The 17,406-nt window shown below is 40.3% G+C and overlaps 1 protein-coding gene across 2 annotated transcripts in view; it reads right to left on the minus strand.

Moving 5' to 3' along the window:
* Positions 1-17,406, minus strand: part of Trpm (transient receptor potential cation channel, subfamily M) — an 819,353-nt gene that overhangs the window by 130,705 nt on the left and 671,242 nt on the right. For both annotated transcript variants that reach the window (XM_067146725.2, XM_067146726.2), the window contains exon 12: positions 7,069-7,261. In XM_067146725.2, the coding sequence (XP_067002826.1) occupies positions 7,069-7,261 (193 nt within the window). The remainder of the gene's footprint in view (positions 1-7,068; positions 7,262-17,406) is intronic.

The raw sequence follows: 17,406 nt of genomic DNA on the forward strand, positions 1-17,406 counted from the left end.
ACTGACCTTCCGAGTAAATGAATCACTGAGACGAGTTAACCTTTGGATGGTAAATAATAAGTTGAGATTGGCTCCACATAAGACTGAGGCTGTAATTTTGAAAGGTTCCAGGAATTGGAAAAATGTCCGTTTCTTATTAAATGATACAGTGATTATCCCAGGAAAGTCTGTACGATACCTTGGGGTTCTTATTGACAGGAATTGCACATTTGGTGCACATGTGAAGGCAGTAACCCAAAAGGCAGAGAAGAAGGCATCGGCATTAGCCAGACTTATGCCTAACATCGGGGGACCAAGAACAGTTAAGAGACAGATTATGTGCTCTGCAGTATATTCCATTTTACTTTATGCTGCACCTATCTGGCACAATGCACTCACGAGGAAGATTCACCGAAGAGCTATGGAAAGAGTACAGAGGAAAATGCTGCTCAGAGTTACCTGTGCATATCGAACTGTTTCGACAGCAGCTTTACAAGTTGTAGCTGCCAGTATTCCCATTGACCTCCTCGCTGTAGAGAGAAAACTTTGGCATGAAAGGGGTGCAACTATATCTGCTGAGGAAAAGAAAGCCTCGAGGAACCAACTCTTACTAGACTGGCAAGACCGATGGGATGGCACAACCGATGTTGGCCAATGGACAAAAAAGCTAATACCCAACATAGGAGACTGGCTTAAATGTAGACATCGGCAGGTAGATTACTATCTGTCGCAGATCCTGACAGGACATGGAAGATTCGGCGTATACGCCATGAAGATGGGAAAGACGCAGGGAGATGGTTGTTGGTGCTGTTCTGAAAGGGATACAGTAGAACACACCTTTTTCTACTGTGTTCGATGGGAAGAAGAACGAAGAAAAGGCTGCCAACAACTTGGCCGACAACTTACGCCAGGGAATCTGGCTCAGATTATGTTAGAGAGCCCGTTTGCCTGGAACACAGTAAAGGCAATGGCGACAAGCATTATGGGGATGAAGGAGAAAGAAGAGAAAGGAAGAACTTAATAACATACATCACTCCATTCTGATGTCATGCCGACAAGCAGTTCCAGAATGGTCTGAGTGAAGAGGGCAGGGGTTTTTAGTTGGTGAAAATCCAACTCCCACACAGAGTGGTGTCTTTAAAAGATTTTCCCCTGCCATAACAAAAAAAGAGAAAACTACTACTACTACTACTACTACTACTACTACTACTACTACTACTACTACTACTACAGAAGCTACCATTTGTGCACTCCCGCTCAAAAGCTCCATGGACGCCCTCACAGAACTTTACTTTCCCTGTTGCAGCCTCTTCCGACCCAGCCGACGCGCTCGCAAACGAAGTTCAGCGTCAATGACAAGGTCTACATAAGAACATTCAAGTCCAATCCACTCTGGTTACCTGGTGTCATCTGCCACTCCTTGGGCCATCGTCTCTACGAGATTCAGACTGCTGAAAAACGCATCTGCCGCCACCAGGACCAGATACGCCTCCGCTACCGTCCAGCTCCTTCTATTGATTCTCTTGTCAAACCTGGTAAGTCTATTGCTGAACGAGCTCTAGATCACTTAATTAACATGGGTTCCTTTCAGGACGATTCAGCGCCCCTCCGCCCAGTCCCGGCTCCGGATGACACAACAGAGATGGCCGACTCTCCTGCCCAGCATTGCTGCCGCCGCCAGCGCCGCCGCCGCTTCGCGCCGTATCGGCATAATTAGGAGGGGAGGGTGTTGTGTGTCCTTCGCGCTCCTAGCTCTGCACGAGCCAGCACCGTGCACGCCGCAGCTTGGATTATTTGAGACTCTACGAGATGACTCCAGTGCGCTTGCTTGTGACATCAGTCTGCACTATAAAAGGAGCACCTTGTAGCCACTTGGTAGGACTCCCTAGTGTCCAGCACCAGATTACACTGAACGTCGAACACGGAGCTTATCCCTCTTAAAAATGTGTCTCGGCCAGGTGGACTGAATTCTGGTTGTATGAGGTTTCACCTCAGTTCCCGTTCCTACAGCCACGTCGAGCCCCGATGCCTGTATTCTACACATCCTCAGTCCTCAGTCAGGCTCCGACACCTACATCAGATGCTCTAATAGTGAATATTCATGTCATTTCATGACAAGCCAATGGCATTAACTGCATTATGTTAGTAGGAACTTTCATGGCAAGTTACGCTTATAAAACCGATAGTTTTCGACTATCATGAACTCTACCTTTTTACAGACTATCTCATCAAGATAGCTTCGAGTGTACATAAAGTTAATGTGTATAAAGTGTACATTTCTACAGACTCTCAGTCTACTATCAAGATTAATTACTTGCGAATTTACTCAGCTTCAAGAAAAGTTTAAGTTAAATTCATGTATATATCGTATAAAGTCATATTGAAGCAATAAATTTATGTTGTGTTCCAGTATACCTGGTCTTGTATACAACAAGTGAACTGGTAGATGAGAAGGAGCAAGAAGAAACATTGGGGAAAGAAGAAGAACAAGAAAAGGAGATACTGATGTTAGAAATAGATGAAGCTATACAAAAGATGAATAGCGGTAAAGCAGCAGGAATAGATGATGTAACTATGGAAATGATAAAAGCAGCAGGACCAAGAGGGAGGGCTACAGTGGCTGTATAGATTATTTAGAATAATCTGGAGGAAGAAAGAGATACCAGAAGAGTGGGGAAGGGGTTTAATTATCCCAATCTTTAAAATAGGCGATAAAAAGGAATGTAATGACTACAGAGGGATCACCCTTATTGTCCATGTAGCTACGATATTTGAGAGAGTATTGGAAGGAAGACTGAGGAGGAAGCTGGAATGAGAAATGGAAGAAGAACAGTATGGTTTTAGGAAAGACAGATCAACATTTGACCTGATTAAGACATATGATGGAGAAAAGATGGGAGTTTGGGAAAGACATAGTGATGACATTTATAGACATTGAGAAAGCTTACCACAGTGTGCCCAGACAGTTGGTATGGGACACATTAAGGAAAAAACAACTTAACAGAGTGGAAATGCAAATGATGAAAATAAAAATTGTGTTAGTAGTGTGAAGACTAGTATAGGAAAAACAAAATGGTTTAAAGCTGAAACTAGTCTCCAACAGGGAAGTATACTATCCCCCATACTATTCATCATAGACATGGATGAAATTCATAAGAACATTAAGCAGAGATTGGGAAGACAGGCAACAAAAGCCATGTTGTATGCAGATGATAAATTGACATGGAGTGAGGATGAAACTGAAGTGCAAAAACAAGTAGATCTATGGAATCAAGAGAGAAAAGGTTGGGATGGAAGTAAGCACTGAGAAAAATAAAAAAAAATTGTGATGACAAGGGGAAGGAAGGAAGGAAGGAAGGAAGGAAGGAAGGAAGGAAGAGGAAAGATAAAACTGAATGGTAAAGTTCTGGAAGTGGTTAAAAGGTTCAAGTACCGGTACTTGAGAAGTGTGATCACAGAAGATGGAAAGATAACCAAGAAAATTGGGAAAAGAATACAAGCAAACACTTTCTACTGTATAAGAGTGTAAGGGATATTTTGCAGAACCAAGATGTCCTGAAGAAATATAAGAAAGTATTATATTCAACCTATTATGAACCCATACTAACATTTGCAGCTGGATCGTGGGCTACAACAAAATGAGAGGAGAGTAGAATACAGGCAGTGGAGATGAAATTCCTAAGAGGTGTCGAGGGCAAGACCAGAAAGGATAGAATTAGAAATGAAGAGATAAAGAAAAGGACAGGAATCTTTAAACTTCAAGACAGGATAGAAACAACAAAGCTAATGTGGTATGGGCATACGAAGAGAATGAGAGAAGAGAAAGTGCCAAAAAAAAGCTTTTTCAGAGAAGTCTACAGGAAAGAGATCGCGAGCAAGACCCCGAAAGAGGTGGACAGATTCAGTGTGGGAGTGCATAGAGAAGAGGGGAGGAAAACCAGAAGATGTACTTAAATAAAGAGAAGAGTGGTGGAGAGACAGGCAGCAATGGAGGTCCTTGATTCACAACCCGACCCGGGAAGCTGGAAACGGGAAATGAAGATGATGATGACAGGTGTAGTGTGGAGCCAGGACACCCCAGAGAAATGCAAGAAAATTATGTACTAAGTGTATTATACACCAATTTTGACATATGCAGCAGGCATGTGGACAACAACAAAGCATGATGAAAGCGAGATCCAAACAGCCGAAATGAAAGACCAACTTCAGAGGTTTTCATTTGTAAGTGTCCATTTAACAGCATGACATGTTTAAATGTACTCTTCTTTCAGTTTTATCAACTACTACAGTGGTGATGAGTAGAGGCAAGAAAGAAGGAAAAGGAATTATCAAAGTGGGAGATGAGAAATTGGAAGTAGTATAACACTTCCAATGTTTGGGAAGTGTACTATCTGAAGATGGAAGAATAGATTTGGAAATTAACAGAAGAATACAACTGGGGAGTGCTTTCTATCAACAGGTGAGAGGAGTAGTATGGAACAAGGATATACTAATGAAGGCTAAAGAAAGTTATGTATAAAGCTTATTACGATGCTATAATGACATATGCAGCAGAAACTTGGACAATGACTGAGAGGGCAGAGTACAAGCAGCTGAAATGAAATTCCTAAGAAGTATGGTACAAAAAAGAGGAGAGACAGAGTAAGAAGTGAAGATATACAGAAACAATTGGGAGTATAGAAATTAAAGGACAAACAGGAGCAAAACAGATTTAAATGGTTTGGACATGTCAAACGGATGAATGAAGTAAGACTACCCATACAAGCACTGGAAGGACGGATGACAGGGAAGAGTGGACGAGGAAGACCAAGAATACGGTGGATGGACTTGGTGAAGAGTAGCATTAGAAAACGAAACATGGATTGGAACATTGTGTCAGAAGAAGGATGGTGGAACGACAAAACAAAGTGGAGAGGAATCATATTTGTTCCCACCCGGTGTCAGCTAGAAATGGGAAAATGATGATGATGATGCTTTAGAGAAAAATATTCCTTCTCTTCAGTAGGAAGAATTAAAAAATTAACTGAAAGAGCTGATGGGAATGTACTCAAAGTATTGAAAAACTCGCAGCTTTTGACAAATGTTCAGTTTTTTAGGCAGGTGCAAGACATCCATTTCCTTTTAAATTTCACAGATATATAGGGTGGTCCAAACAACATGAACTGGGTATACGAGCATAAGAGAGTTGGCTATACTGATAAATAATTTGATATCTCGCACCGTTGTAATTTCATCAGCTACAGAAGTTAGCAAATCAGATCGCTCCAAATGGGCTTCACAAGGCACTGTCATCGTAGTGTACTGTCTACTCGGAGGTTCCTGTTCAAATCTCTCCCCTGGCAAAGTTGTTTTCATTTGATTGGTGCTCTCAAGCCTGTTTTAAGTCACCGCCATGCTAAGTCCATTTGAATTCACACACAAAACGATCTGATTGGCTAACTTCTGGGAATGAAGAGGAGAGAGCCTGTCTATCTGAAGACAACAGTGTATGGAGATGTGGAGATTGTTCTGCCTTTGTGTTCTTCCTATTATATGTGTTCTTTCTTATTCGCTCTCTCTCTCTTTCCCTCTGACTTTTCGTTCTCAATGCGATTTCATTTTTGTGTAAATAAATATCACGCGAGATTCGTTCACTTGCTTACATAAAACCACTTCATTGCTGCTATGACTATTCCTTAACAACACACAGTTATACATAACACTGCACTATTAAGAGAAACGCAATGAAGCACTTTACTATCAATTCTGAAAAGTACAGATATCAACAGTCCACACACTGATTATTCACTTTGCCATCACAAGGCAAGACTGACTACCCTCTCACTCAAGTCGATTCTGACAAGTACAGATATCAACTCACTGTACCAACACTCTACATTCTCTTACTGCACTGTCTCACTCACTGACTGACTGACTTCATCAAGGAGTCCCACACTGGCTGACTCTCTTCTCGGCCTGTCAGCTCGATATATATACTGTTTGACAAACAGTCCAGAAATATTGACTTCTGGAAATGTTCTTGCAACATCTAAATGGAACACATCCAAACACTAGGGCAATCGATCGACCGGCCTATCGATCGGAGTACATCAAACTCGAATGTTCAGTTACCGTTAACAAACACACATGGACATGTCTACAACATTCTTAATATTTCTACGTATACTGTATCTAGATAATAAATCATTACAGTAAGTTTTCAGGAACCTCTATATGTATCAGAATGATAGTGGATTATACCCAATATATGAATATTACAGTTTTCGACTACACAGATTTTGAGGTTAGGCATATTCACAATACATATTTGAGGTTATATAAATCTACAATACATATCTGCAGGGTATATTCGTGATTAGCATTTAATAAAAGATGGCCTAGAATGAGATGGAGGAGCTCTGTTGTGGACTGTATTGCAAATAGAGGAGTCGATAGCAATAAAGTACTGGAAGAGGAATGGCGGAGAGCTTTGGTACACTACCCTACCCAGAGAGAATCTGGACAAGGGAATGGATGATGAAGAAGAAGAAGAAGAAGAAGAAGAAGAAGAAGAAGAAGAAAATATCATTTTGTGTGACTATTTCTAGCTGAAAGCAGCCCTTGTATGGCAGGCCCTCTGATGAGTGTGGGCAGCATCTGCCATGTGTAGGTAACTGCATGTTATTGTGGTGGAGGATAGTGCGGTGTGTGAGTTGCAGGGATGTTGGGGACAGCACAAACACGCAGTCCCCGAACCAAAAGAATTAACCATTTTAGGTTAAAATCTCGGACCTGGCAGGGAATCGAACCCGGGACCCTGTGCACCAAAGGCCAGCACGCTAACCATTTAGTCATGGAGCCGGACAAAGAAAAGATAATTAAAATATACTAAGAATAATAATTGAAGGTTTTACAAGAGTTAGGTTATGGCATACATATGACAGACTTAATTCAGCAGCTGATAAAATGACAAGAGCAGTATGACCAACCCTCTAAAACTCAGGTTCACATTGTTTCTGACCACCATCTCTAAATGGACGTAAAGGCCCTGTAAATCTGCATGAGGCAAACTGGCCTGTAATAGTACAAGGAAGAGAAACCTTTACTCACGAGCAGCTCGTTGAAGGGAAACTCAAAGAGTGACGCGTCCTTGGTGGTCGGCATGGTCTCGGCAAGGAGGCTCATGGTCAGGTTCGTGTTTCCATAGTAACGGATGAACGACGCACTATTCCGGTGGACGTGTGGAGACTTCTTCATTACTTTGGCGTAGATTATCCTGAACTTCCGACGAGTATAGTGTGCCCTGTTTACAGAAAAAAGATGGTACTAAAAACTATATATCACATCATAAAACACATCTGAAAGAAAGAAAAAGCACTGTTGTTTTTTGGGTCATCAGTCTACAGACTGGTGTGATGCAGCCTCCCATGCCACCCTATCCTGTGCTGACCTTTACATTTCTACATAACTACTACATCCTACATATACTCTAATCTGTTTGTCATATTCGTGCCTTGGTTTACTCTATCGTTCTTACCAACTAAACTTTCCTCAAAAACTAACTGAACAACTTCTAGGTTTCTACCATTCTACATCTTCATCTGGTCAAATTTTTAAAAATCATTCTCCTCTCACCAATTTGATTCAGTACCTTTTCAACATTCTTCTGTAACACCACATTCTGTTTCTTTCTGAGCTAGTTATTGTCCATGCCATGCTCTAATTCCTGTATCAATGTTCGAAGTGTGCTCTGCCACTGTTACTTATTCTACTACCAAAGCAACAATATTCACCCACTTCCTTTAAGACTTCATTTCCTAATCTAATATTTTCTGCATCACCTGACTTCATTCCACTGCAATCCATTACTTTTGTTTTGGATTCACTTTATTTCATCTTCTCCTCCTTTTCCAAAATAATGTCTATGCCATTCAGTAATTTGTGCACATCTTCTACAAACTCAGATAAAATAACAATATCACTGCAAATGTCAGAGTTTTAATCTCCTCTCTTTCAACTGTGATTACCTTCCCAAATTCCTCTTTGATTTCCTTTACTGCTGTTCTATGTAAACAATGAAAAGGAGAGGGGGACAAACTGCAGCCTTGACATACTCCTTTTGGGATTGCTGCTTCTTTTTTATAGCCCTCAATTCTTATCACTGCAGAATGATTTTTGTACAGATTGTACATAATCCTTTCTCGATATGTGATCCTGATCACCCTCAGAGTCTCAAATAGCTTGTTCCAATGAACAATATCAAATGCCATTCCTAGATCTACAAATGATATGTACGAGGGTTTGCCCTTCTTAATTTGATCCTCTCAGATCAGAAGTAAAGTACAGCTTGCTATATGTGTTTCTACATTTCTTCTGAAGTCAAACTGATTTTCTACCAACTCAGCTTCAAATCTTTCCATTCTTCTGTAATTAATATCGGGTGTACTACATAAGTTTTTGCTGGTTTTTGTGGTAAAGAAAACACATAATTTTATACAGAAATTCATTTTTTATTTATTGAAAATATTGACCATCAGCTTCTACACACTTCGCCCATCTTTCAGGTGAGTTATGAATACCATGCCAGAAAAACTGCTTGTCTTTTGCGCCAAACCATTCGTCCAAGCCATTTTCCAACTTCCTCAAAATTGCTCAAGTGCTGCTCTGTGAATGCGTGCCCCATTGATGCGAAGAGGTGATAGATAGTGCCAGGTCAGGGCAGTACGGTGGGTGCAGAAGGATGTCCCATCCAAGTGATTTCAAGGTGTCTTTCACTGGTTTTGCTACGTGGGATGGCGCATTGTCGTGTAATAAAATCACTTTGCCATGTCTTCTGACGCGTTCCGGTCGTCTTTCAATCAATGCATGATTTAAATTAATCATTTGTTGGCGATAGCGTTTTGCAATAACGGTTTTGCCTGGCTTCAAGATTTCATAATAAACAATACCACTCTGGTCCCACCAGACATAAAGCATGGTCTTCTTGCTGTTTAAATTGTCAAAACCATGTCTCACATGTTGTAATCAATGAAGCGTGTTCACCACATGTTTCTACCAGCAAACGATGACTTTCCACAGCATTTTTCTTTTGATTAAATAAGAAAAGCAATGCATGCCGCAAATGTTCTTTATCAGGCACAAACGTCAACATGATCACTGAACGATACAACACAGATGCTAGTGTTTGGCGGACTTAACTTGTGTGTGTTGGTAGGTTAATGTCAGACGAACAAACTGACATATGTGTCAGATTCATATGCAGCATACTGTTTGCTGGCGCCATCTCTTAGTGAAACTGGAAAATACTTATGCATACACCTGGTATATGTTAAAATTAAATTGTGCGGTTGTTTTCACACTTCCAGCACCTGTTTTCTTGAGAATAGGTAAAACAACATTCTGTCTAAAATCAGATGGCACTTCCTCTGTATCATACCTCTTACGCTTGCTCTGCTGCTTTCTCCTAAGACAGTCAGTAATTCTGAGGATATGTCATCTCATCAATTCCAAGTGCCTTGTATGTATTTAGGCCCCTCAAAAGCTCTGTCAAATTCTGACCTCAAAATTGGGTCTCCCATTTCATCAGTAATATCTTCCTGTTCCAGATCCCTATCATCTACTGCATTATACAATTGCTGAACATGTTTCTGCTGTCTTTGTGCCTTGCCTTCTTTGCCTAGAAGAGATTTTTCACCTGAGCTTCTAACATTCAGCACAGCTTCCACATTTAACGTCTTCCATTTATCTGCTGAATGTACTTGATACAGTGTCTTCCTCAGTATCTGTTCCCTTCAATCATCCCTTCCAATAGCTGCCTCTGTGGATCAGTGGTAGAGTGTCGGCCTCCGGATCCCAAAATAGCGGGTTCAAACCTGGCAGAGGTGGTCGGATTTTTGAAGGGCAGAAAGAAGTCCATTCGACACTCCATGTCGTACGATGATGGCATGTAAAAGATCTCTGGTGACACATTTGGTGTTTACCCGACAAAATTCATTATATCTCAGCCATACATGCCCAAGAGAGATCCGGTTTACCCTGTCTGCCTTCTAGTGGGCCTAGAGTAAAACGAAACGTCAAAATTGACGAGCAGACAGCCAGATGGCGTCAAATTGAAATGTCTGCACACGGTAGCTGAGGCCATACGATTATTATTATTATTATTATTATTATTATTATTATTATTATTATTATTATTATTATTATTATTATTATTATTATTATTATTATTATTATTATCATCATCATCCCTTCCAATATCAATCATTTCTTAGTATATGACCTATTGATATTGTCCTTCTAGAATTGATACCTTCTTATACACTTCTTCTTTTGTTATCCTATCTCTCCATCTGATCTTTAACATTCTACAGTAGCACACTGTTCGAATGTGGTTCATCTCTTCATTTCCTCTTTCCCTATTGTTCAGGTTTCACATCCATATAGGGCAACATTCCTCACATACTGAATATATTAACAATTTTACCATCGTAACCAAACTGATGCTATTTGTGGTAAAGAGGCTTTTCTTTTTTACTAAATGCAGCTTTGCCTGACTGACCCCACTTCTTATTACTTCTACCATCTTTTGTAACCTTGCTTCCCAGGTAATTAAATTCTCTCATATCATCTAAAGTTTCCCCTTTCATTGTGATTTTTACTTTTGAGTCATTTTTTCTATCACTGTAGTTTCCTACTTACTGATTTTCATATTCTATTTGTCTTCTATCATTTCTTCCACATTTTCTAGCATGTACTCAAGATCTTATCACTCTCTGCATCTACTGCAATTTATTCTTCATTTACCTTTACTCCTCCCACATATACTTCTTCCCTGACCCTGTTCAGTGAATCTTGAATATAAGCATTACAAAATACAGGAGACAAAGCACAACCCCTTTCCTTACTGTTCAATTCTGATTTTGATTACTGCAGTTCCATTTTAATACATATAAATACTATATACAATATACAATGGAAACAGAAGAATCAAATATATGAACATACACCAAAGACAAAATAGAGGAGATGGTTATCTACTAGTAATTTCCCCTAAAAACAATAATCACCACCACTAATACTAGAAGTAAGAAGAAAGACAGATATACAAAGTAACATGTTAACACATTCAATACTACTGGCGTGTTATTTCATTGCTGCTGTTCGAGCTCGGAGATTCTACGGGTGCATGATTTCACTGTAGCTGAAAACAGTAGCTGCTGTTTCAGCGAGCTGTGACTAAATGCTGTTGGATGCTTCTATAAGCATGAAATGAACTGGTTGAGAGCATAAGTCAAGAGCTCTTCTTTCAATGCAACATCGCTCACTCTCAGCTGTGAAACGACCGGGAAAGTATATGCCGTTCTTAGCATGTCTAATTCAAGTGTATGAAATTTAGTTGATGAATCCAAAATGGATGTTCTTACGGAAGACTCGGGTTCTGAAATTAAGGATGAGGATGATAATTACACATCAAGTGAACATGATGATTCTGACGTTTCAGGCATGTAAACTTAGATAATAAGCTAATTTCAAATTGGTGTGAAGGGGGTTCTGTAATAAAGTTTTACACCGCTCCCTAAACGTTTCCCATGTAAAGACGACAACCTGCAGCAAATCAAGCGATGGTAAACAAGGATACATATCCCAATTGACCATTTAGGTTAGAATATACAGGGTGGCGCACGATAAGTCACCCAACTGAATTTTGATCCTACAAGTATACTACTGGGGCAATAGCTTTCAAATTGTGCCCTCAACTTCGTGCAGTTCATGGAAATTACTCCAGATGTCGTTACGAGTGCATCGCTTCCGTTTTGAGTCCGCCATTTCAGTTTGCCACGATGGCAGACAAAGGACGGTTGACCGTCGCACAAAAGACGAAGATTGTGTTACTGGTCGTGGCGACGAACAGCGTTACATTGACACAGGAAGGTTTCGTGCTCATTTCGGCACACGGTGGGCTCCCAGCCCACAGACAATACGCAGATTACATCTCAAATTTGCAGGTTCTGGATCTCTCTTGGAGTGTAAGCAGCCACATGCACGAACCATACGTTTGCTGCAAAACACACTGAAACAGTTCGAGTGGCTTTGACTCATAGTGTGAGTAAATCAACAAGAAGAGTCAGTGCCGAGTTGGGAATTTTACGCCGATCTGTACAAAGAATTATTCAATCCGAGCTTCGCTTGTATCCATACGGGATGACTGTGGCGCATAAACTTACTGCGAGAGATAAGGAGCGGAGACTACAGTTTCCAAGGTGGGCATCGAGCACGATCGAGAGGTAGTGCTATACAACATATGGTTTTCGGACAAAGCTTACTTTTATGTGAACGGTCTTGTGAACAAACAGAACGTTCGATTTTGGGCACGTGAACCTTCGCGAATAATCCACATGAAAGACACCGACGGGAAAAAAGTGTGCGTATGGGTCGCGATGTCAGGCCATGGAATCATCGGTCTGTTTTTCTTCGATGCTACAGTAACCGGTGAACGCTATTTAGACATGCTGCGAAACCAGTTCTTTCCTCAACTCATGGCCACAGGTCTTCCATTGGAGACACAATGGTTAATGCAGGATGAAGCACACCCCCATACTGACAACGTTGTGCTTGATTTCCTACACGAAAGACTTGGCCTTAGGGTATTGTCCAACAGATTTCCAGAACGTTATGAACGAGGAGGAATGTGGTCGCCTCACAGCCCGGACATTAACCTTAAAGAGAAGGTGTACCAGAGAAAACCCGAAAATGCAGTGCAATTTAGGGCCACCATTGTGAAGTTATGCCGCGCCATTCCAGAAGATTTGTGTTGGAGAGTCGTCGCAAATGCACTTGTGCGACTTGAAGAAGTTGTCAAACAAAACGGCAGTCATATTGAACATGTGATTCATTAGGTTGTATTTCCAAGCAGTATTCTTTACTTCTACATCAATAAATTACAAATCTTGTCAACAACAAATGTGTTATTCATGAAACAAATCAGGTGACTTATTGTGCACCACCCTGTATATTAGTAGGTTTTAGTAGATGTGTCATCAATATCTGTCAAATTTCAAAATATTAACCTAACTGGCATCCATAGCTGAGTCAGATTTATTTTTCATTTGCAGAACTTATTATCTTCATAAATGTACACTTCTGGCAAGAAGTTTGTGGGCAACTGTTAAAGAATGGACTGAGATTAAAAGCAAACAACATACGTATGCAAGAAATTGACAAATATATATTGTAAAAATAGTATTTTACAATAAAACTACATTTTTACATTACAACTGAGCAAGAAATAGACAGTAAACCCCCCGCAGATCACCACAACACATCAAAGAAACTCCGCTTTGCTGCAAGTACACTTGGCGTTCTCAGAACAAGTTTTCCTAACACTGATGCAGGTATACTTTGCCAGGCATTCTGCAAGATGTCCGACAGCTTTTCCGATGAAGGAGGACACTCTCTTGTGAGTTGGTAATCCAAGTCCTCCCACAGCAGCTCAATTGGATTTAAGTACGGGGATTTGGGGAGGGGGGGGAGCATTCCATCAAATCCAATTCCCCAGAGTTTTGTTTGTTTTTCAGATAATACATGCACTAGCAAAACGTGTTCGGTTTCATTGTCTTGTTGGAGGACAAACCCACGTCCAATAAGTTGCTGTCCAGATGGAAGAGGATGGAATGGTAGTAGTAATTTTTGTCCAGTGATCCTTGAATTCGGTGCAGTCTACCAACTCCACTGAATGTGAAACAACCACAAAGCATCACAGAGCCCCTCGATGTTTCACTGTAGGTGTTATACAGTCAGGATGCATTTTTCCAATGGGGAGGGTAGAACATAAACTCGTTGCTGTTGCCCTAAAATCTTCGAAACTTGGTTACAGTTATACACTCTGTCATTAAACAATCATTAAACATATTCATGCGGGTATATATGGTTTGTCAGGAAACTTCTGGCTGGCAGTGTATATTTAAAAATTGCTGCACCCTTACAATAATTAAAACTCATTGTTGTGTAGAGGAAAGTGTGATCTTTCTAAAGTTCCAAAAGTTGTTACATAATTACTTTATGTAGCACTGGAAAAATGTCAAAAACCATTAAAAATCCTGTGATTTCTGGAGAGTAGCACATTCAAATATGGCCATCTCAAATGTGTTAAGTCACATATAGAGACATAGCAGGTAAGTGAAGAGAGAGAGAACAACAGGAAAAGGAAACGGGGAAATCTCCCTGTCTCTCCTCATCAATCTTACTTCTTCTACGTCCTTCTCTTCTTGTTCCTGCCTCCCAGCTTCATCAGAAGGCTGGGTCTTGGTGCAGGAAGTGTGGGTGAAAGGAGAGTCAGATAAACACAGGATGAACACAGGCAGTGCAAGAACGAGAAGAGGAACCCATTAGCAGGGCTGTTGTTAAGTCAGTTGCAAAGAGCAACGCTGGGAGAGAAGCGGACGCAGTGCACAGGCTAAGTGCATGTAGCAAACTCCCACAACATTCATGCCTCTGTGGGAAAACTTGCTATTTGGTAAGACTACAATCTGAAAAAAATTATGTTTTTTGACTTAAGTTAAATTTGGACATTTATGCATATTTTGGTGTATTATTTGTGTTACGGTGATATCCGTGGAGCAGAAAGAGATGAAAGAAGGTGCTGGGTCTAACTACGATATCAAATTTTGAATTAAACCTTTAACTAAAGATTATATTTCTTCCAAAAAACAAACTTAACAAATTTTTACTAGTTGAAATAACAATGAAATCTCAGGTACAATGTCAATTCAGTTGCAAGGGTGGAACACCCCAGATAGAGAATTTAACAATTTTGGGCTTTGAGCCCTCAGTTTACACGTTTACAATTTCAGAAGAGGTATTGTTTAGACAAAGATAGAAATCTCCCAAATTGAAGAGCACTTGCTCCAAGGTTGAGGCACCCCTCTTTATAACAAACTTAGAAAAGAGCTTACATGCTCTCAGTTCCTTACAGACTACACAACATTTTAAGATCTCTGGCCTCTCAAGGCACGATTTATAATGGAAATAGTTTTACACAGGGGTATCTAGTACCCAACCTACTGGGCCTTCATGAAAAAAGAAAAAGAGGTTGAATTAATGGCCCGAACACAAAATGAATGGAAGCGTATGTACTTGCACTCCTAAATGAAAAATAAAATCCTAACGGGGCTCTCAGCCCAGAGATACAGGGACTAATCCCAAGCTACTGAGGTGACTCGAATGAAAGTTACTTTAAGGCATTACAGAAAAGAAGAAAAAACAGTTACAAAATCGTAGTCACCTCAAACCAAGTTGAAGGGGAACTCGAGAGGAAAATGCACTCTCTATCGCCGAATACGGTCAAAATTTTTTTACATTAGCCGAACAAAAATTTACATTTTAGAAAAGGTTGTTTACATAGCTAGAAATTCGGACCTTCCCCTCGGATAAATTTGCGGAGACAGCAAGAAAGATAGAATTTACGTGGCCACTACCTGGCTGTTGTTCTGCCTGCCGAAGAAAGAGGCCTCCTGCCTTAACACATTCACGCCCGTATCCGAGTTATTGCCTATAGCGCGTGACTGTGCTGTGGACCGTATCCGAGTTAGCCCGGATAAGCGCAACCTTGAACTGTAGCCGTTCGTACGCAGCTGGGATCTATTTTGGTCACAAATATGTGCGAGAGAGATGAAAGTAATACCCTTATGAACGCTTCTACTCACCAGAAACCACATGGCCACGGCGATTTTCCCTCCCAATGCACTTTCTTAGTTTTGTTTCTGAAGTTAACCTAGCGCTCGCACAACTAGCTGCGTAGTTGGTTTGTGATTACACAAGCGTATGTATAATCATGTTCTGAAGTGTAACCATGGCGTGTAGGGACAGTATAAATGATGCAAGTGATGCGAATTTACAAAGCACAGTTTTTCAGCTGCTTGAAAATTATCTTGGCCAGGGGTATACAGTCTATATTGGACAATTATTACAAATAGCGTTGGACTCGCGAAACAATTACGGGAACAGAACACTGCCGTATGTGGAACAATACGGTCGAATAGGGGTGTACCAAAAGATCTAATGGAACACCAGGCAATTCTCAAACGGGAGGGGGGTGGTAGTGAACCCGACATACAATTACAGTCACCTCTCTCCGAAATCTCAGCTCAATCTACGTCATCAGCTCCAAGTCAACGTCCTGCAATTTTGCCGCCAAAAAGGGCACCGGCCAAGGATCCATCATTTAGGTTAGATGGGAAGAGAAAAGAACATATTCTCTTGAAGTTTCCACCATCAACTATACTTAAGTTCCCCTGAAGAAGGTGCAAAGTGTGCTTCAAAAATAAAATTATTAGTGAAACACGCCTTTTTTTTCTTTTTTGGAAAGTGTAGTGTTCCCATTCACACAGGAAAGTGTGACATTACCTACCACACCCTACAGAGATACTAGAGGACTTCATTAATGTATGTGGATAATTTTGTTTTCATATCTTGTTCAGTTTAGAACTTATTGTGAAAACAATTCGTTGTTGTTTGCTCTGCCACTAACAGCTGGAATAGTTGGGCCAGCCATTTAAATAGCCACTCAGATGATGGGCGTGAATGTGTTAACACACACACTCAGAAAGGCGACGATCAATAAGACAAGGTAGCCAGAAAAGCCTCGGCTTATATACCCAAAGGGAAGTTTCGAGAGGATTCTGGACACACCATCTCAATTTTATTGGCTAATTCAAAATTTTACACCCAAAAACCAAGAAGAAGCCTGCGATAGGCTGAAAAATAAGTACAGAAAATTAGTGATTGGTCACATTCAAAAACTGCGGAATGAGAGAGAAGCGTTGCCAACCTAGAAATATATGTAAAAAAATAAATGAAAGTTGATTTACTTGAGAAAACCTATAAATACAAAATTTATTTCACTAACAAATAGTTCTTACTTGCACCAGAGTGAGTGACCTTAGTTTTGGTACTGCCATCTATGGAGAAATGTCCAAACTTCTCGAAGTAAACAAACAGTTTAGGCAACTTCACAATAACACATTTCCTTAATACCTCAGCAGTGACATCTTCTGATTAAAGTTCCAACTTTATGTAATAGCAGTTTCACGTTTGGTTAGATAGAGTTCTTCAAGGCGCATCTTTTAAATCATGTTGGAATGTTCTGATTGTGTTATTTGATAGTGCGTCGACTGAAACTTGGTGATATGGAACACAATGTTTAGTTCTAGTAGAATGAAGATAAAAATATTAAATGTACCGGTATGTTGAACATAAGTAATGGTTCCAGTAAAATAAAAGTGAGTTCATCTTGTTGGCATGATGATGTTAACAATTATTGATAATAAGGTAGGCAGAATATCTGATTTCATAGGTAGAAAAATGTGCAGTAGACTGCCCTAGAAAGAGAATGAAGGCTATTATTAACGTTAAAAGTAGGCAAGTTTTGAAGCATCTTATAATGCAAAAGAA

The sequence above is a fragment of the Anabrus simplex genome, chromosome 5 (genome assembly GCF_040414725.1).
Source record: "Anabrus simplex isolate iqAnaSimp1 chromosome 5, ASM4041472v1, whole genome shotgun sequence".
NCBI lineage: Eukaryota > Metazoa > Arthropoda > Insecta > Orthoptera > Tettigoniidae > Anabrus > Anabrus simplex.